The sequence below is a fragment of the Peromyscus californicus genome, unplaced genomic scaffold (genome assembly GCF_007827085.1).
Source record: "Peromyscus californicus insignis strain IS unplaced genomic scaffold, ASM782708v3 Scaffold_5__1_contigs__length_169319896, whole genome shotgun sequence".
In the NCBI taxonomy this organism is placed as follows: Eukaryota; Metazoa; Chordata; class Mammalia; order Rodentia; family Cricetidae; genus Peromyscus; species Peromyscus californicus.
In genome coordinates this window covers 1,224,669-1,244,800 of record NW_026294573.1, presented here as the reverse complement: position 1 = coordinate 1,244,800, position 20,132 = coordinate 1,224,669, and the positions used below count along the sequence as shown (strand labels likewise).

General features: G+C 53.3%; 1 protein-coding gene across 2 annotated transcripts in view; it reads right to left on the bottom strand.

Annotated features, from left to right (window-relative positions):
• Positions 1 to 9,146: 9,146 nt before the first annotated feature.
• Positions 9,147 to 20,132, bottom strand: part of Ski (SKI proto-oncogene) — a 74,270-nt gene continuing 63,284 nt past the window's right edge. The window contains exons 2-7 of one of the 2 annotated variants that reach the window (XM_052718874.1): positions 15,900 to 16,022; positions 15,645 to 15,760; positions 14,862 to 15,124; positions 14,458 to 14,750; positions 13,055 to 13,285; positions 9,147 to 12,456 (exon numbers count right to left, since the gene is read on the bottom strand). In XM_052718874.1, the coding sequence (XP_052574834.1) occupies positions 12,268 to 12,456; positions 13,055 to 13,285; positions 14,458 to 14,750; positions 14,862 to 15,124; positions 15,645 to 15,760; positions 15,900 to 16,022 (1,215 nt within the window). In that variant the 3' untranslated portion in view covers positions 9,147 to 12,267. The remainder of the gene's footprint in view (positions 12,457 to 13,054; positions 13,286 to 14,457; positions 14,751 to 14,861; positions 15,125 to 15,644; positions 15,761 to 15,899; positions 16,023 to 20,132) is intronic. The other variant, XM_052718875.1, reaches the window with a different exon arrangement.

Sequence of the window (20,132 nt, the reverse complement as noted above, 5' to 3'; positions counted from 1 at the left end):
TCTGGCCAAGAATATCTGCACCAGCAAATGCTGGTCTCCTGAAAACTGGTCCCTGGGCCTGGCCTGGCCCTCCATGAGGCTAGGACAGGAACAGGAGCAGATGCTTTTGTCTATAGCTCCACCTCCACCCCGCCCTAGCCAAGTGGTCCAGGCATATGAAATTTGAACACCCAAGAAGAGTTCTAGAGCCAAGCCTGTGGTATATAATCCCAGCACTTGGGAGGATCATTGTGCATTCTAGTCCAGCCTTGGCTATACAGACAGACCCTATCTATAAACAAGAAGAGCAAAAACATAAATTCAGGATAGAGGAGATAGCTCATTGGTAATATGCTTGCCTTGAAGCAGGAGGACCTAAGTTTGATCTCCAGAACTCATAAAAAAATAAAAAGCCCCTCCCTCCCCACTGGAAAGTTGTGGCACACACCTCTAATCCCAGCACTAGGGAGGCAAAGGCAGCCAGATCTCTGAGCTCGATCAGCCTGGTTTACAGAGCATGTTACAGGACTGCCAAGGTTACACAGAGAAACCCTCTCTCAAAAAACCAAAAACATAGAAATGTCACCCCCCCCAAAAAAAAGGCCAAGTGGTGCACACTTGTAATCCCAGCCAGCTCTGGGGAGGTGGCTGGCCTACTTGGCACACTCCAGTCTAGTGAGGGATCATGCCTCTAAATAAACAAGGTGAATGTGCCTGAGGAACAGAACCTCAGCAATGACACTCAAGATTGTCCTCTGACCTCCACACACACTTACACATATGTGCTCCTACACATATATGCATAAATACAAATGAGTTCATCAGGACAGGTCTTAGGTATAGATACCTGCTTGAGGGGATTGAGCATCCAGCCTAGCCCAGTGCAAGAACTGCAGAGTACACAGCTTACAACTCTTTAGTGCCCTGCCCCTGGAGAGGCTGACCTCCAGCCCACAGGCCACTCCAGCCCCAAGACTTCACTAGACAGCAGCATGGTCAAGCTGACTTCTTGGGCAGTACTAAAGCCTGGGGATCCCATCCTGAGGGTCCTTCACTATCCTGGGGTTGGGAGGGGTCATTTCCAAAGGTGACTAAGGGTGCAACTTTCACAACTCAGGCTCTGCCATCCAGTAACCCCCACTCCAGATTTGTCCCCTGTGGGATCCCTTCTTCTATGATAGTCAGACTGGGGTGGTGGCCCAGCAGGAGCACATGTCCAGGGAATGACTGTACCCCAGCTGCCCTATCTTGATCTGGGTACCCACCATTGGGAAACTTGAGCCTGTGGCTAAGGTAAGTGAATACAGGTCTGGCCATAGCTCTGAGAATATGGTGGCCTCACGTCTATCCAGAGGCCTGATGCCTAGCACAACAGCTGTAGCTTCTGTCCTGTCTGGGTAGATTCCCTTCTGTGGGTGGGAGGGACCAGGTGGTTGGGCTCCATGGCTTTGTGAGCAGCAGCACTCTGACAGGAACCATATTGAGTCAGCCCCCTCTCTGACTGACATAGATTAGCCTGGCAGAAACCATGGACTGCTCGGAGACCCTGCAGGAGTGTGACAGAGCCTCTGGGTTCCTCCCTGGGAACCAGTAGCTCTTGGATCCCCAAACACTCCAGACATGCTGTCGTCACTTGGGGACTGGCAGGGGGACAAGTTAGAGTGCACGAACCACCCTCTCCACCCCAGCACAGGGAGAACTGGCAGGGAGACAAAGCCTTTCTCCTTTGTAATATCTTCTAACCTCTGACTCCTCCAGGGAGGAAACTGTTGGTCTGCCCATCATTCACTTAACAGATAATGAGATACGGAGCACCAAGGCAGGGCACTGTCAAATGTGCATGTTTAAGATACAAAGAGAGAGTGAGACAAGGATGGGAAGTAGGAGAGGGAGGAGACATTCAAGGAAGGAAAAAAGGAGGCAAGGAGACAGGTCTGAGAAAGAGAGGAAGGAGAACAACTCGGGAAGGAGAGCTGCTTGCCCCTCACCCAAGCATCCAGAGGCACCTCAGAGAGCTGGCCCTCCAGGCCACCTGGGACACATCTGGGGTCAGCAGAGGACAGCATGACCAGGACTCAGCCTGGAACTAGGCTGGCCTGCCTGGTCTGTGCTGCCCTCACCCTGGGCCTGTTGGGCTAGGTGGCCATAGCTCCTCCCAGCCTCTCTCACTGCCAGGCTGGTCACTCAGGACACTCTGGGGAGGCCTCCCCAAGCCCTGTCTACAGCCCGGGCAGGTTGCCTGGTCTTGGTGCCAGGCGGGTGTGAGGCCAGCTGTGCTCAGCCTGGGCCCCTCCCAGCTAGGGCTTCCTGGAGGTTCCAGAGCCAAGCCTGCCAGACCGGTTCCTACACAGACTGGCCAATCCTGCCAGTTCACTGGGAGCCCTTGATCCTGGATAGCATTATGGTAGTCCCCAGGCCTACCCCCAACAAGACCACTACCCAGGAGACAATTTCCAGTGGTGGCTGGCAGGTCTGCTCCTTTCTGCTCAGATTTCCTCGTGGCAAGAACAGCCTCAAGCAGCCTCTCAGCCAGAGGGAAGAGACCCTGGGGAAGGTGGGGAGATTCAGGCTTAGTCTGGAGGCCAGGTGAGGAAGGGACTGAGGAGCCTTCAGGAACCAGACAGTGCAATGGGGAACAAAAGAGTGTACGGGTGGCCCACACCCATACACAGTGGCCTTGTCCAGGCGCTTCTTGACATAAAATGAAGTCTATCTCTCTAAGGAGCAGACAGGCTGCCCGGTTGCCATGCCAGACACATGAAGACTATCACCAAAGTTGTCCATGCCAACCAAAGCTTTGGTAGGATTTGGCCAACTGTGTTAGACCTCAGTCCTAAGGCCAGTTAGCCGCAGGCCCTGCTGCCTTCTGTATCCATCCCCATGGCAGTAAGGATTGTGCCGCTCTCTCCCATCTTTGTCCACCGAGGCCTCAGGTTTGCAGCCTGAGTCTGAGGGGTCCTCCCTCCTGCGGTGACCTAGTACAAGCTGAGGGCACAGGAGGACAGACCCACTCCAGGCTCCTGAACATTGGCTTCTGAGTCAACCACACTAGTGAGGGGCTCAAGCACAGAGCTGCAGTACCCCTCTACTGGAAGGGGATCCTGGGCTATAGGTCAAGGGCCCAGTGTCTTTGTGCTGGGTGGAGGTGGGGTTAGGGGTGGGGCTAGACCAATTCAGGGTGTGCTGTTCCCAGCTGTCAGCCAGAGGTGCTCCTAGGATAAACTTTAAGAATCACACCTTAGCCGGGTGGTGGTGGCGCACGCCTTTAATCCCAGCACTCGGGAGGCAGAGCCAGGCGGATCTCTGTGAGTTCGAGGCCAGCCTGGTCTCCAAAGCGAGTACCAGGAAAGGCGCAAAGCTACACAGAGAAACCCTGTCTCGAAAAAACCAAAAAAAAAAAAAAAAAAGAATCACACCTTAACTCAACCATTGTTCCTCACTTCTGTCCAAAGATCCAGGGCCACCTCCCAGGGACCTTAGCAAGTGGAGGCTGACTTGATCTTCCAAGAGTTTCATGGGACAATTCTTTGTGAGAACTGCAGAGGACCAATTTCTGTGGAAGCAGTCAGGTGCTGGCAAAAGAAGCCCTGCGGGCTTGGCCTGGGACCCTAGAGACTGCTTCCAACAAGTGCTCTTCTGGTTCTGGGTTGGGGACTGGACAGTACCCGACAGGGCAAGGCAGTGATTTTAAAAGGAGGGACTCAGAGAGCTGGGGAAAGGGACCTGGCTATGGACTGGGTAGTGCTCTGCACAATCCCTCTGATCGGGAGAAGTGGGAAAGGAACAAGATCCTAGTGTGGGGACAAGTGTAACTTGGGATTCACTGCTCCCGTGGCATGTGCCGGGAGGATTCCGACGGCAAAGAGGCAACAAAACCTCCACGAATATGAGCTCCAGTCGTGGGATCCTGCTGGCTTGGATGGGAGGCTTTGGGGAGGACCCTCACTGGGGCCAGCGATGTGACTAAGGGCGGCAGCAGGCATTTGCTTAAGGCGACCAGACCCCGTCTTAGATAGCACATAGGCTGCACCCCATGGCAGGGTTGGCGGGGATCTTCCCGTCAGGGCGCGACCCTCTCTGCCTAGACCACGAACGCGCATTCCGAGGCCAATCATGAACGTCCGACTGAGGGCCTGGACTCTGGCCGGGAGTCCCCGGGGCCCGACGCTGCAGGAAGTCGGGTTGCGCGCGGGGCGGCGCCGGGCTGGTCCCGCAGGGCTGTGCTCTCTCTAGCAGCCGGAAGCCCCAGGCCCAACCCGTCGGAATCCGAGGCGGGCGGGGGAAGGGAAGCGCATGCGAGGCGGGGCGGGGCGGGGCGGAGGCCGCGCGGCTGGTAGGCGGCGCCTGCCCTGCCTAGGCTGGTAGCCCAAGCTTTGGGAGCTGCCGGGACTTGGGGTCCGTCCAGAAATGATCCCGCAGTCTGAGGCCGCGGTTGGACAGCAGGAAGTCCCGCGCGGTCGTGCTTCCGCGCAGCAGGCGCCTCCGGGTCCGTTCATCCTGGGCCAGCGGGAACCTAGCGGGGCTACGGACTACGGCCGTCCCCGCTGGTCCGAAGGGGCGGGAACGTGGGAAGTTGAAGGGCACGATGGTTACTCCCTCCCGGGGGTGTGTTGGAGGCGGCCGCACGAAGCCAGAAACCTGTTTTGTAGGTGAACACCGCACTGGAGAGGTTGTGAACTCCACGGGGCTTTCCTTCCCTGATGCCGGGGTGGAGGACAACCCCTTCTTGTCTGAGAGACCTTGAGCTTCCAGCTCAGGCCACCAAGCACTATCAATAGGAGATTCTAGCCGGGCTGCCATTGGGACCTCGGTTACTTGGGCCGCAGGGGAACCAACCCTGTGGGGAAGGCCGATGGTGCCTCCAGTACTTGATGGGGCAACTTCCTCAACCACCAGAGCTCCCCGCTCCATCCCCCATACAGAGTTCTTCTGTCTAGCCTTGGCTGACCTGGAACTATCTCTGTAGACCAGGTTTGCCTCGAACTCAGAGATATGCATGTCTCTGTCTCCCTAGTGCTGGGATTAAAGGCGTACCACCGCTGCTCTGCCCACCAGAGCCTCTTATTGGAGCTGTGCCTCCATAGAAACAGGAAATTGAGATGTGGACCACATGTCTATCCCATAAAGGCGGCAGGGTGAGGTTCTTGCTGCGGTGACCCCTGCCTCAAGCAGGAGCCCCACGTGTCCAAGGCCAGAGTGAGACACAGCACACAGGATCTTCGTGAATCTCGTGGCGGCGTGGCCTTCCCAGATGTTCTAGACCTTGTTGCTCTGCCTGACAAATCCATCTGGGCCTGCCCCAGGGCCTGCAGATGTCCTTGGTCCCTTCTCCAATCTACTGCCCTGCACATGCATACACAGTGCACACATGTACACATGCTAGAACAGAGACAAGTGTCCCAAGGACAAGAAACCTCTATATCCCACCATAGACACAAAGTACGTAGATTTGGATGCCCACGTGTTCCTGGCCCCTCTCATTTTGGTAGTACAGCTGCAGGGGGAAGGACTGGAGTGAAGGTACCCTTTGTTTCCCTCTCTAGAGGCAGTCACCTCTAGTTCCTCAAGAGCCTGGGACAGCTAGCTCCCTCCCAGCTCACCAGGCAGGCAGAGATCTGGGTATATATATTTTCCTTTAAGTAGCCAGTGTGGAACGGTTCCCACTGAGGAGCAGCTGCTGGATCAGGGCCCACTCGCAGGAGGAGCCGAGACGGGAAGGGAAGGCAGAGTCTGAGACTAGGCAGGTAAGAGGATAAACTTGAGTGTTGGGGACAGACTGCCTGCTGGTCACGGACACTTGAAATCCTCTGGGATTCAGGACTGGGTTGACAGAAGGTGAACAGGGGGTGAACAGGCAGCTTGCAAGAGCCAGCACCAGGACCCAGGAAGCATGAGAAACCCAGTTTGCCTAAGTGAGACTGGGTTAGTGGCCCGAGTCTGGCTAGCTGTGGAGTTGAGCACATGGCCCCCGACATTTGAGAGTTGCCATGGAACAGCTACAGGGAGGGCTGAGGGGGCAATTTCAGGTCGGCCTTTGCTGGAGATCCTGGGAAGGTCCCCACATTGAGTTCCCTGATTCCCTTGGATATATTGTCCCTGGTTTCCCAAACAGGCCTTTGTGTATCAAGATCAATGTGGACCAAAGCCTGGGCCCAGCTTCCTGCCAGGTCCATACTCAGGGAGAAGAAGGCCCATCCCAAACTGGCCGGACACCTGGCCCAATACAGGATGCTATGAAGACAGGTTAGGCTAGCCAACTCCTCCTGCCTGTGCCCACCTGCAGTGGGCCACCTGTTCCAGGGCTTGGTGCCCCTGACGCCAAGACTCCTACCAACCTGGCACAGGCCTGATCACAGATGGCCTTATGTGTCATCAAGACCATGGGGTGGCAGGGGTGGATAGGCATCCAGGCCTCAAATATCCCCATCCTCATCCCCTCCCCAGGGTCACCTGGCTCGGGGGAGGGGAAACAATGAATTTTGGCCACGTATTGGGTGTCTGTGGGGAAAGTTTCCATGCCTAGCATCTTGAGTCACAACTCTGCCCTTTGCTTTTGGAGTCTATTTCTTGTACAGAATGGACTCCAGGGATTCTGACACCCAGGCCACCAAAAACAGGACCAAAATTCTTGCAGAGCAGGCCGAGTCCTTTTCTAACTCAGGCCTGCACGGTGAGGCCTGGTTCTACCTCATCCTGACCAGGGAGAAGTCTGTGACCCCAGGACAGGCTTCAAAGCACGTGCCAGGCAGGTATAGATAAAGGTGGCAGACCTAGGCCAGGGTCTGGGCTGGATGGCCTGGGGGAGGAGATAGGCTTCTGGACGAGTGGGGCATGTAGAAGGTACAGGCTATCACCACAGTGGGAATGAGCAGGATGAAGGGCTGACCAGACTGGCATTATACTAACAGGACACTGGTGATCTATTGTGTACCCTAAAAAAATTTGCCTGAAGATCAGAAAACAGAACAAGCCACTAGATTAAACAGATGCCAGGCAGTGGTGGCACACACCTTTAATCCTAGCACTCGGGAGGCAGAGGTCCGTCTGGATCTCTGTGAGTTCAAAGCCACCCTGGACTACATGAGATTGATTCAGTCTAGGAGAGAAACAGAGCCAGGCAATGGTGGCACACATCTTTAATCCCTGTACTTGGGAGTCACACGCCTTTAATCCCAGCATTAGGAAGGTTGAGACAGGAAGTGATGGCTGGGCAGAGAAATGTATACATAAGGCGTGAGGAAACAGGAACTGAAGGCTTTTTCAGCTGGAGTCTTTCGGGTAAGGATTTCAATCAGAGGATTCGTGGAGTTGGTGAAACGTGTTGGCAGTGGCTTGTTCCTTTGTCTCTCTGGTCTTTCAGTATTTACCCCAATATCTGGCACCAGGTTTTTTATTTTAAGACCTTTTAAGATTCGAGCAACACTTAGGCTTTCCATGGAAGACGCCTGGGATCTGTATTTCCAGATAACAGCTTGTCTGGCCTGGGGCCAGCCCCCCTGACTCTAGGGTGGAAGGTAGGGGCCAGGAGACAAGGAAGTCCAACTGCTAGTGGGCAAGGCGGGGTGTGACTCCTGGTGACTGAGTAGAAATGAAAATGTGGATCGTCACAGAACATGGATAGGAATTAGGACCACCAAAGAGCTGCCAGCTCTACTCAGGGGTTCCCTAGGTCTTGAGAAACTTGGAAACAGGTACCATCCAAGATGGGGTTTCAAGAGCTGCAGCTAAGTCTAGGGGCAGTCATGCCCATAGAGGCTCTGGCTGATGTAGGAGACCTCAGCCAGGCCTGGGATGGGGGGGCTTATTCACCCAGGCCTCTCCTCCTTCAACCCTTCCAGGGGTCCTGGTTCCCTTTGGATGTATTCTGGGCCAGGGGTACCTATAATCCTCTTAAGTTCATATCCAGAGATGAAGCCTAGGTCAACTCTGGTGACAGGAGGCTGATCTGAAGCCTTGCAGAAAGCTGCTGTTGAAGCTGAGCGCCCCAGGGTCAGCCGCATGCCTCTCCCCTGCCTCCTGCTCCTATAGTTTCTGCTGCACCCGATGCCTAGGTTGTCTGCAATGTTCCTTTGGCTATTCCTCTTTTTTCATGCATCCATCCCACCAGTTATAGAGATGGCTCCTAACAGTCATCCAGTCATTGAAAAGAACACATGTCCAGACCCTAGCCTGAGTAGGCCCTTGGTCACCCAGTGCTACAGCACAACTCTGTTCTCAGTTCATGCCTAGGCTGCCAGAACCTCAGTGATGAGCTGTGAGCTGGCCCACCCATCCATGCCCCCCCTCCCCCCACATCTTGAGACAAGGTTCAAAAGACAAATACACTAGGCTGTTCTGGAACTATGTAGACCTGTCTATCCTTAAACCTGTGGTGATTCAACTTTGTTGGCCTCTTTAGTGCTGAAATTAGATGTGAGGCACCACACCAGGGTCCAACTATTTTCTTCTGAACCCCTGGATCTGGTGAATGGTAAGCCCAGCTAGGATGGTGGACTTTTCCAGGCTAAGCCCGCTTCTGCTCCTCTTTCTGCAGCTCCTAGGAGAACCTTCTGCTCCCCCCTGCCCCCTCCCCAAGCATGACGGGGAAGCCAAGTCAGATGGAGGGCTCTCCCCCTCCCTGCTAGGAGGCACAGGGACAGGAAGAACTGGGGTACTGGTCTTGTGGGGCCAGCCAATGCCCCACTCACAGGCTCCTGTGGTGAAGGCTGCAGACTCTGGGCTAAGACTCTGGCTCTATGAAGGTTAACAGGAGGCAGTAAGGGCTAAGCACTGGGTCTATGGTTCTGTGACTCTCTTCTCCATAGTACATAACCCAGGTGCTTCTTGGGGGGTGGGTGGGTGATGTAATGGCCCAGAAAGTTTTGATCCAGCAGACCTTTATGGAAGCCCTGTCAGGAAGGGCCATGCCCAGTCCATCTGTCCAGCACTGCCCACCGTGAGTCCTGTCCCAGCCTGGTCAAGGTTCCCAGTCTAGGATTCCTGGTCACAGTTGAGTGACCACAGCCCCAGGTCTAAGCTGTAGAAATGCTGTCCCCCCTTTCCTGAGGACTTGACTGCACGTATGGGCGCTACCAGCGCCCACGGTACTCTCAAAGTCCTTTATTGTACAACGTCATCTGTTTGGGGAGAGGGGAGGGGGTAAAAGGACTAACCGGTACACAAGGAAATAGATAAATATGCCAAGCTTTTTCTTTTTTCCTTTTTAAAATCAGGCATTTATAAACAAGAAAGCATACATTAATTACATAAAAATAGTTCTCGAGTAGCAGAGTAAGCCATCATATTGTCATTAGCAGCAGCACAGGACTGGAGGGTGCAGGGGCCTGGGCAGTTATGAAGGTTGAGGTGGGTTTATTTTTCTTTAATTGATGAAAATGTCATTTGAGAATCCTGACTTAACGTACCCCCCCACCCCCAAGCCCTAGGGTGGGCATGTGGGGAGAGACTTCGGAGGATACTCTAAGTAGGAACTGGGGTTAATGGGTGGCCATGGAGGACACCACATGGGAAATGCCACAAGACGCTTCTGTCCCCTCTGGCAGATGAGCAATTTTTCCTCAGTTAAAAACAACCCAGAAAACAAGACAACCAGCAGGTAAGAAAAGTTTCTGGAAAAGGAATCACCCTATACACGTATAATACAATGGTGTGAAATGGGAAAAAGTATTTACATGTGAGTTGTTTTTACATTGGCTAGTTCTGTATGAAAAGCAGGGTGTCATGTGTATGAGTTAGCTGCTCACCAATGAGTGTTATTGCTGTTGTTTTTTTCCCTTCGTTAAAAAATTTTCAGGATAGAAATAATGAGTAAACTGATAAAGGGTTTAACATACAGGGAGAGTCAACAGCCAACATGATGGAAACCTCTCCTCCCTTTCTCTGAAAAGAAATTTGCAGCCTTCCTAACGGGGAGCCAGGCACGCAGTACCTGGCTGTGCTCAGTCCATGGCAGGTCCTGCAGCAGACAGGGCCGCCTTCCACGGCAGCCGCACAAAACACCCGGTGCTTCACTAGCTTCACCCGGGGCGGCCCGGCGTCTGGCAGAAGCATTAGGAGGACCTAGATCACAAGCTTCCGGTAAATGGGAGCCTGCACTCTGGTCCCACTGCCTGCCAGGGCCTCACAGGAAGCAGGGAGGAGGGACTCAGGAGGAACAACTCATGGATGACAAGCCCTTCCCAGACCCAAGTCATCCTGGCACGTGAGGAGGAGGAGGAGTCTCCGCTTCAGACAGCGCACTTCCTCCCATAATGGGGCCAGTGCTGGACCAAGGAGGCCAGGAAACTGATGGTGACCAAAGCTGTGGCAAGAAGAGGCTCTATTGATAAAAGCAAGTGCCCCTGGAACCCAAGGCTCAAAGGGGCCCAAATCACTGTGATCTCCAACTGGGCAACAGGGACAGCCACACAGAAGCACACCAACACACTTAAAGCTTTGCTCCAACTAAATCATTTAGTTTTCCTTGAAGAAATGACTGAAAAACACAACTCTAGAAAAACAAGGCTGAAAACAGCATTCTTCGTGTTGTGTAACAAAACTGACCCTTTAGGAGACACGGTCATAATGCCCATGGGTGGGTCTAGCTATGGAGATGTGAAATCCATGCATACAAGTTTCATAACTGAGAGGAAAAAAGCCAAAGAAAAAAACTCCAAATAAACGCTGCATATACATGACGTCCCTTTTGCATTGCACTTCAGAAGGGGGGACCTGGCAGCAGCCCAGCCCCCCATAGTAAACCAAGGGCAAAACCCTGCAGACGACCTCGGCACCGAGTGTCAGGGCTTAGCAGTCTCCAGTCGCAGGCGAGAGAGTCCTTGAGGTCTTGTACCTGCACAAGCCACCTCCACCTCCCTCAGCTCACGGCTGCCCTGTCGGGACTGGAGCGGAGGGAGGGCTTCTGTGTGATCTTCTCATGTAAATAACACAACTGGAGGATGGGTGGTGGCCTCTTGTCGACTAGGAAATCATTTTTCAAGCTTGGGCATAAGAAATCTTATACAATTTGCATAAACAGTTAAGAGTAAACGAGATTATTTGGAATAAATGCAAGTAACGTATTTTGACAGTGGCAGATTCAATCGCTACTGAAGACGATATTTTGGGGGTAAAAAGACAAGTCAGGGTTTGCTGTACAAGATGCTGGAAGGCACAGAACGACCCCCAAGTTCAGTCTCTGCATTTTCGTTTTCTTGTGATTCCCTTGTTCAACCAAGCACCAGAGGGGATTTCTAAGCACTCGAGCACTCAGGGTTTGAACTGCTCTAGAAATCAGTAAAAACCTCAGTTAACTGGGGGTAAAAAGAGAAGGGAGGGTTCTGACAGAGCGCAGTTCTAAATACATGTTTAAATGAACAAAAAAAAAAAAAAAAAGAGAGAGAAAGAAAAAAGTGATATAATGCTGTTTTTGTTCCAATGCTGCAGCCTCAGTCCCAAGATGAGAGGAGTGATGTCTGCTGCATTGAAAAAAGGGGTTGCTGTGGTCAAGCAGCGTGTGGGTGGGTGGGCGGTGTGTATGGGGAACAATACAACATGACACTGGACCATGGCCACTGCCTAACACAGGTCGGCCCTCAAGGTGTAGGTGGGCAGGGGCATCCAGGGGCCTGGAGAGACTGTGACTCAGGACCCCTGGTGCCTGCACGGCAGGGTTAGTGGTGATGTTGGTGGGCGGGGCAGCGGCGGTAAGGCGGGCAGTGTTGGGGCTCATCTCGGCACGCGGCGCTCTCCCTGCTCTTCCTGGCAGCAGCAGGAAGACTGGGGTCCTTGTGGCTGAAAAAATAGACTCTGAAGAAAACCCTTGCTGTCCTCTTGCAGCCGCGGGCACAGATGAGCGGTGATGGCTTCCCAGGACGGCGGTGGGTGGGTGCCACCCCCACCAGAGTGGGTGTCCAGATGGCGTCACGTGTAGGGGCCTTTTACAGTTAGTCATTAAAAAACATGTTGATTTTCTGAATATCAAGTCTTCTTACTGGTTTTAAATAGCTTATAACAAAAGTGTAAATGTTAGAATGTTCTAGCAAGCAGAGGACCAGCTACAAGCCACAGAGCTAGTCTCAACTCTGGCTGCAGCTGGGGGACATGGCTTGCTCACTTGAACTTGGCCAGTAGAAAATTTTGCAGTGGATTCCAAAAGTATGTGGTTACAAACACTCGCTTGGTAATAGGCACAGTAGAGACGTTGTGCTGTGTGGCTGCAGAGGCGTGGGCTGGGTCTGCAGAGCCACGTACCCGCCGCCCTCTGCGCACGTATGGAGGTCCATGTGGCAGTGGCAGGCACTGCACAGGCTAGGGATCCAGCTCGGCACTGCCCTCGCCACCCACATTCTCAGGCCGTGGCCGAGGCCACAGCTGCTCCTGAAGCTCCTTCACCACCTTTTCCAGGTGCTCACGGGCCTCACGTTCCCTCAGCAGGTCAGCTCGAAGCTGCTCTCGGTCCGCCTCTGCATGCTGCAGCTTTGCTTGCAGGTCCTCAATCTGAAAGGGATGCTGAGTGGTCAGTAGTGCCTAACACCAGCACTTACCACTCAAGGCCACATCTCCCTTCTGAGTTCCTATTTAGACCTCGGTGCCATGTCTGCCCCACCTGAAGGCTCACAGGAAAAGGCCCAGATGTCGAGGCTTAGGACAGCCTCATCTGCTGCATCAGAGCAGGGACTGGCTCCACTTCCACCCTATACTTCTGACCCACGAGAGAACCAAACAGCACTACAGATGTAGAAGACCTTCCCTGCCTCCCTGGGTTTGGAAGCTGCTACTCTGTGCAGTTAGCAAGGTCCATCTCCTGATCCTAGCTTAGAGCTTGCTTCCCAAGCCAGCAGCAGGAAGGGAAGCCTATGTTCTGGGGCCACAATGGTCCTGGTGGGGAGATGGGAGCACCTGGACTTCCACCCGTGGCTATGGAAAACAGTCTCTAGTTCCCAGGCCCAGGTCTGCTGGATACACCTCAGGACCTCCAGGCATGGCACATCATCACCTCACAGATCCGCCTGAAATGGTTAAATCGAGGACGTTGGATCTGTGATAGCAGATATTCACTGTGCAGGTCAGTCTACCAGCCAACCCGCCCTAGTACCTGGGCTGAATACTTGGCGCGCAGGCGGCCGGCCTCACAGCCCTTGTCACACACCCGGACCTGCCGCGCCTGCTCCAGCTCTCGCTTCAGGCGCACCCGAGACTCGTTAGCCTCTTTCATCTTCTTCTCATTTTCAGCTCGGAGCCGCTCAATCTCTTTCCTCAAACTGCGCTTGGCCTCGGTGGCTTCGCGCAATTTCTCCTTCTTGGCCACACGCAAGAATTCTAGCTCCTGGGAAGACACGCAGCAGACAGGTTCAAAGTATTGCCAGCCCAGCACCTTTGTGCCCACCCTGCACCCAACAGTCAATTGACCTGACTGTTAGCTTCCCTCCAGGGCCCAGCAGAGAGCCTATTACTAGTTGTAGGTTGTTTCTATTAAGGTTGCATCAGAACCTTCTCGCACCTCCTCCTCCCAAATGTACATGCGCATGGGTGGGGGAGGAAAACACCAAGCAGACAGTCTCAGGCACTGCACCTGAGGCCTGGAGGTGCAGAGGGAGCCATTTACTTTTGGTACTTCCCGTGCCCTTCCCCCACTTGTTAGAATGCAGTATGACACCCGTCCCCCATGAATAGTCATGTGGGAAATCACACCTCCACCCAGAATGGGGGCAAGAGAGGATGAGGGAATGACTAAGACTCACTCTGAGGAGAACATCTGAAATCCTGCAGCCCTGAGGATTGACAGGGTTGTGTTGTGCTAAAGCCCACGCATGTGAGGCTGCCCCCAGAGCTGCCAGACTCAGGCTGAGGTGTGAATTCAGCAGAGGTTGAGCCTGCAGCAAAGTCTTAATGCTGAGCCCTGGCCAAGAGCTCCTCACTCTCCCCAGGCTGCCTGAGAACTGGGTCTCCCTTACTCACGTCAGAAAAACAAAACAGCATGAAAAGAAGGTGCAAGAGGAATGGCCACAGTCTAGAGACAGTGAGGTGGAGCCCAGACAGCCAGCCAGTACGTAGTGTGTAAGGACATACACACCTCCCAAGCATGTACTCCCCAAGGCCTGCTGCTAAGTCCCTTTTGGAGATGCAGCTTCAGAAGCCATCCCTGCACTCTATATGCAGAGCACAAGTCTTACTAGTGGAGAATAAACCAACTCCTGGCACAGAGCGCGAGGCATCACTAGAATAGCCACTCCTCACTCACCACTGTCACTGGCTTTTACCGTGGCCAGGAAAACATGCCAGTTCTTTCAGTAAGGCCCACACACAGGGAAAAGCTGCAGCTGAGACCACTATGGAAGCCTTCCTGGAAGCACAGGAGGACTCTGGACATCGAAGTGCCTCACAGAGCTGGGTCCTCCAGAGGACCTGGGAAGAACCCCAAGGCTCCCCAAGAGGACTTGGGCAGACAAAAGGGAAGTGGTCTTCTATATTTCATGGCCCGCCTGTTGTCCCCTTTACCTGGTGCAGGCTGCGCTTAGCCTGTAGGGCTGCTGTCAGCTTCTCCTCCTGCTTCACACGCATTTTTACCACCTCATGTAGGAACTTCTCTTTGGCTTCCTTGGTATCCAGGCCACCCTCCAGGGCTTGCCGCAGATGCTCTAACTCTGCCTCCAGCCCACTTGGGGCATCAGCATGGGCTGCAGCATCAGGAGCAACCATAGGAGGAGCATGCATGCCTGGGGAGCTTAGGTCCTTGGCAGAGCTGGACGAGGTAAAGGACGGAGAGGACAGCGAGGACAAGGAGGAGGTGACTGAGGACAGAGGAACCAAAGCATTAGGCATTCTGGAGTATACTGGCTTGGTCATACCATATGCCCCCACCCTACCCCATCCCCTGTACTAATGTCCAAAGGAATACTTACATTCCTCTCTGCTTTCAACTTCCACCTCAGCCTCAGAATCCTTGTCTTCCTCTGGGGCAGCCACAGATGTCAGCATATCTGGGGCTCCTGGTGTTTCCATGGTCAGCTTCCGCTTCCGTGGCTGGATACAAGTGGTAATAGGTTCTGGTGCCCGAGAGACCACAGTGGTGCATGGTGAACTGTTCAAAACCTTTTGCTGGGTTGGTGGTGCTAGGGCCACATTGGGGGCCACAGCTGTCTCAAAGCTCTTGTAGGAGTAAAAGCTGTAAGAGGCATAGATGCTTAGCTGGGGCACATCTGCTTCACAAGTCCCCATATGAGCTGTAGAATGGGCCCTGCGAACTCAGCCAGGACACAGCAAACTATCTTCTCCCAACTCTAAATCACAAGGTCAAGGTTCTAATAATTGGGAAACACAAATTTCCCCATAGGCTGGGCTAGGATGGCACACAGCTGGATCTTCACGTCCATGGAAGGCTATTACTTTTATTTTATTTTGAGGTAGGATCTCTATGTAACCCTAGCTGGCTTAGAATTTGTTATATATTCCAGGTTGGCCTCAAACTCACAAAGATTCATTTGTCTCTGCCTCCTGAATGCTGGGATTAAAGGCATGGATTTTTGTGCCCTGCTGGGAAGCTAACTTTAATAGACAGGTCTGTGAACACAGTAACCTTACCCAAGACTTCAAAGTTCTAGACAGTGTATCCTAGGACTAAAGGCACCAACACCATTGCAGCCTGCTAAACCGGAGTTTGGTTCTCCTGTGCACTCCTCACTCACCTGTCTCGAATCAGGGCTGGGAGGTGTGGGGAGGTCTCTTTCTCACTTGCTGACACTGCAGGGGACCAGGGCCGGAAAGCAGAAAGGCGCTGGCGAGGGTGAGCGCAGCCAAGGCTCTGTCAAGAGAGTCCCCTATGTAAGTGACTACAGAGAAACAGGCCACTTTGTGTCCCTGAGACCAGGTAGAGCCAGAGTTGGCTCCAAGAAGGGCCTGCTACCCTCCCCAAAGACCCCAGACAGGTTCCCACATAGCACCTTATTGGAGGAACCAGCCAAGGTCCGCAGCCAAGTGGACTGCTTGTCCTTCTCAGAAGACGCAGGGGACTGTGAGGAAGTGTCGTCTGCTTTGGGTCTTATGGAAGCTGGGGGCTCTGAGACCTGTGATCAACACAAAAGGCCCTGTTGGGATCCCTGGGCCCAGGCAGGGTCTAGTCTTCCTACCAGCTCCATGGCAGCAAGATCCCCACTGGATCATCATAACTCCTGTGAAGCTATGAAGGAGCCCCAAGTACCCAGAATATATGGAGCCATGAACATAGTGTACCCTTGGCCCTGTGCAGAAAGGTAAGCCTGATGCCTCTGCTGAGGGGCAAGGGCATCACATGAGAATAGAGAGGACACTGTGCAGCTGTGGGCTGCTATGAGGTGACCTCACTCACAGCTGCAGCAGGCTCTGCGTGGATCTGCCAAGATCCATACTGGTGTCCACAGTGCTCTGACCCTTAGGTTCTTTGCTTTCAGTCTACACTACTTCCTTAGAATACAGATATATGTTGCTGGAAAGGCTGAAAGGGACCAGTCCCACTCCATGGCCCATGTCAGGAATGGGCTAAATAACCCAGCAGTGACCACAGGCTCAAACGTGAGCCAGTAAGCAGCTATGCTCAAGCTCAGAAGGAGCCTGGGAGGCCTGCCCTTGGCCCTTGTCACTGCTTCATTAGGGAGCATTAGAGAGACACCCCCTCCCCAGAGGAAAGAAACATTCATCTTGAAGGACTGTGACACATTGCACAAAATAAATAGCTTTACCAGGTGTTAGCTTTGCTGTCAGAAGCTTACAGAAGCTACTCAGCACCCTAGCTTATCTCAGGCACCAGTTGTGGTCTACTTTGACACTCAGCACTAAGTGGCACACACCTGAGCCAATCTGTGTGGAAAAGCCTGTGACCCTCCACCCAAATGTCACCCACCAGAGACATTCCATCTGCAAGACAATCACAGCATGAGCCTCACCCAGAGCAGAGAAGCCTATAGAAGCTAGGCTATACTATCCCCTAGCTATGGCCTAAGTAGATGATAGGGACCCTAGGGCAGAAGAACCAACAGACATAACAGGGTTTACAGCTCGATCCCAGGCACAGCTGCGCCTAGGGAGAAGTTACCTGGGGCGGGGGCAGGGGTGGGGGTGGGGATGAAGCCAAAGTGAGGTCTCTGGCCTTTAGCCAAGGGGCCTCAAGTATACAGAAGAGCAGGGTTCTTCTCCAGAATACTTGGGGAAACTCCCTACCACACAACTGCCCAGCAGAAGTGAGGCTGAAACCTTGCCCCCTGGAAGGGGCATAAGAGGCAGGCAGTCAAGGTGCCAACTTCCATGAAATTTAGACCGGAGGGATGGATCAGCCCTAGTGGAGGCCTTCACCAAGGCCCAGGTAGTGTCTAGTGCTTGTGCTGGATCCCAGGTACCTGAGAGGTCTGCTGCCCTTCCAAGAATAATCCTTATTGGGGCCACCTCCAGTGCTCAGAAAGAGAAGGACCTGGTAGAGGGAACCACTGGAGGGACTACATTGGTGTTGTTCCCAAATAAGCAGCTACCTAGGGATGAGGCAGCGCTGTTCCTGGGGCACTGTCAGGGATAAACACAGGCTCAGCTGGGGTGCACGTTCCTCAAAGACACAGAAATAACCAAGAAAAGAGACACCGAAACCACCCCAGTTGTGTTGTCGCTTTCTAGAGGAAATGAGTCTCAACGTCACAGTGTCATTCAGCAGAGGCCCTGTCAGTGGAGGCCATGTGTGCCCCCCGCAGGGGTAGACACCCAAGATGCTGGCTGGGGCAGAAGAACCCACTTCCGTAATTGCAAGGATCCTTCCCACAGCGAAGGCAGAAGGGTGGTGGTGGGGTGCACACCAGGGTGGGGCTTCCTGCCCTAAGCAGACACTGGCTGGAGCAGGTGCAGAAAGTGAGCTCTATTCTTTCACAGAGAAAGCCACAAGTCTAGTCTGGTGCTGACTTGAAAACTCCAGAGACCTTGGGGGTGGGGAGTATGAGACACCTCAGGCAGCCTCATAAGCCAGACTGTGACCCAGCAGAAAAGACTGGAGAATAGGACCACTGGATGAGGCTGCTTCCTGTGCAAAAGGGTGTGTGTGTGTGTGTGTGCGCGCGCGCATACACCAGATTAGTGTATTAGGGTCAAAGTCTCCTAAGGCAACCCAGCTGCTTCAGACAAGAGATGGGGAAGCCCCTGGAGCTAATGGAGGAGTCTCCAGGTACTTGGAACAACTCTCCTGAGATTTTCATAAAAAGCCCAAAGGCAGGAAGAACTCTTACAGAACAAGGAAGTCTTAAACTAGATGATGACAGGAATTCCCCTTTAATACCAAGCTAACGCCAAGTTGCAAAAGTGAGGGTGGAGCTGAAGAGTATTTGTCAAGCAAGAGGACCCTGAAGAAGGGCCGCCTGACACGTGTTCTACTTTTCAAAGCTGCAGAGATATCAAAGGCTTCATCAGGCCTGGGATATCACTGTCCACATTAGAGATACCAGGGATCCTAGAAATCAGCCAATGGTCAGGGACAAAGCTGTACCTTATGACACACCATAGTGTTTCCCCTGTAGGAGCACCAGTTAGAACCAGTCAGTTACCTCTGATTTCTGACCTTTTGTGTGGCCTCAAAAACAGCCCACAGCACCTACCAGCCAGGAAGTGGGCTCTGGGCCCACATGCCAAGACCAGGACCTGAACAGGTCTACAAGAGGCAGCCCTGCCCCCAAAAGTCCAATACCATGAAGCCATTATCAGGCTGTATCAGGGGAGGAGCTAGTTGGGCTGGCCACAGCAGTGCCCTGTGGCCACTTCCTCTCTGGGGCTTCAGACAGTGGATGTTTGTTTCCCCCACATCCCAAGGGCAAAGACAGGCTGAGAACAGGTGCCACTGAGTGTGAGCCTCTGCCTCTGTGCAGGAAGGGCAGGGCCAGGCAGGGCTGTGGATACCACAGATCCCAAGGCAAGTGAAGAGCCAGCTGCATATGCCCACCCCACTCCACCCCTCCATACTCTACATCGTGGGGTCTGTGTACTCTGACCCATAGGGAACTTAGAAATTCCTCACCCCCACCTCCAAACATCCACCTCACAAAGAATACTTGAGACACTCATGCTGACCAAGACAGAAACGGGCAGGACAATACGGGTCCATGGGATACAGTAGAGCCTGGCATTCAAAAAATGAGCTGTAGCCAATGTGGCTGCTGTCTGTAGCACTTGCCTCTAGCCTCAGACAGTACAGAGAACAGTCAGGCAGAGCCTCAGGGATTTGTGGCCAGCAGGAGTCACACAGCACAGATTGGGGACTCTAAACCAGACAGGCAGTGTTTCCTGTGGATGCCTATGCCCAATAAACAAAGACAGTAGGTAGCTGGAGAAACCCTCACAAGGCATGGCAACTTGCCAAAGGCAGAGGGCCCTTGGCTAGTGCTTTGGAGACAGTGGAGAGTGAGCTTGGGGCACTGAAGGAGGCCTGCACACACTGTGCTAAGACCACAGTAACTAAATACCCACAGCAGAGATTGAGACCAACAGGGGCCCAGGGAAGCCCCTATAGAGCATCTGCTCACCCCACAGGCTGCAGAATCCTGGCAGTCCCTACCCAGCACCAGTCCTGAAAGAACAAGTTTATTGCCATTCTTCATCCAAATGTTTAAGAAACTTCACTAGTCAAGAGTCAGCCTCAGAGGGAGGGGTGGTGGTGCACGCACACACCTTTAATCCCAGCACTAGGAAGACAGAGGCAGGAAATAACTGGAAGTCCAAGGTCAGTGTGGTCTATATAGCAAGTTCCTGGACAGTCAGAGCTACATAACAGAGACCCTGTCTCAAAAACAAAACCAAAGAGTCTGCCTCAGAACTTGTCCCCAAGGCCGGCCTGCCCAGCCACCCTTCCAGCCATATCCAGTTCCTTGTCTTTGGTGTGTGGAACAAGAATTATCATCCCAAATGCTGGCCGGTGGCACGAGGTAAGCTCAGAGTCATAGCAGGGTGTGATAGGAGCATGCAGCCTAACTTCTTATAGTGCTCTGGTCACCGTATCAGATGCCAACCATCTTCAAGTGACCACCAAGCAGCCATGGGAGCACACAGGGACCCTGCTATATGTCCCTGGCTGTGCAGACAGTACCCACACTTCAGGGTACAGCCCAGGCATGCTTCTAAGGGACAGAGGCAGGAAAGACCAACAGAAGAAACAAATGTCAGGAAGTGAGACTGGC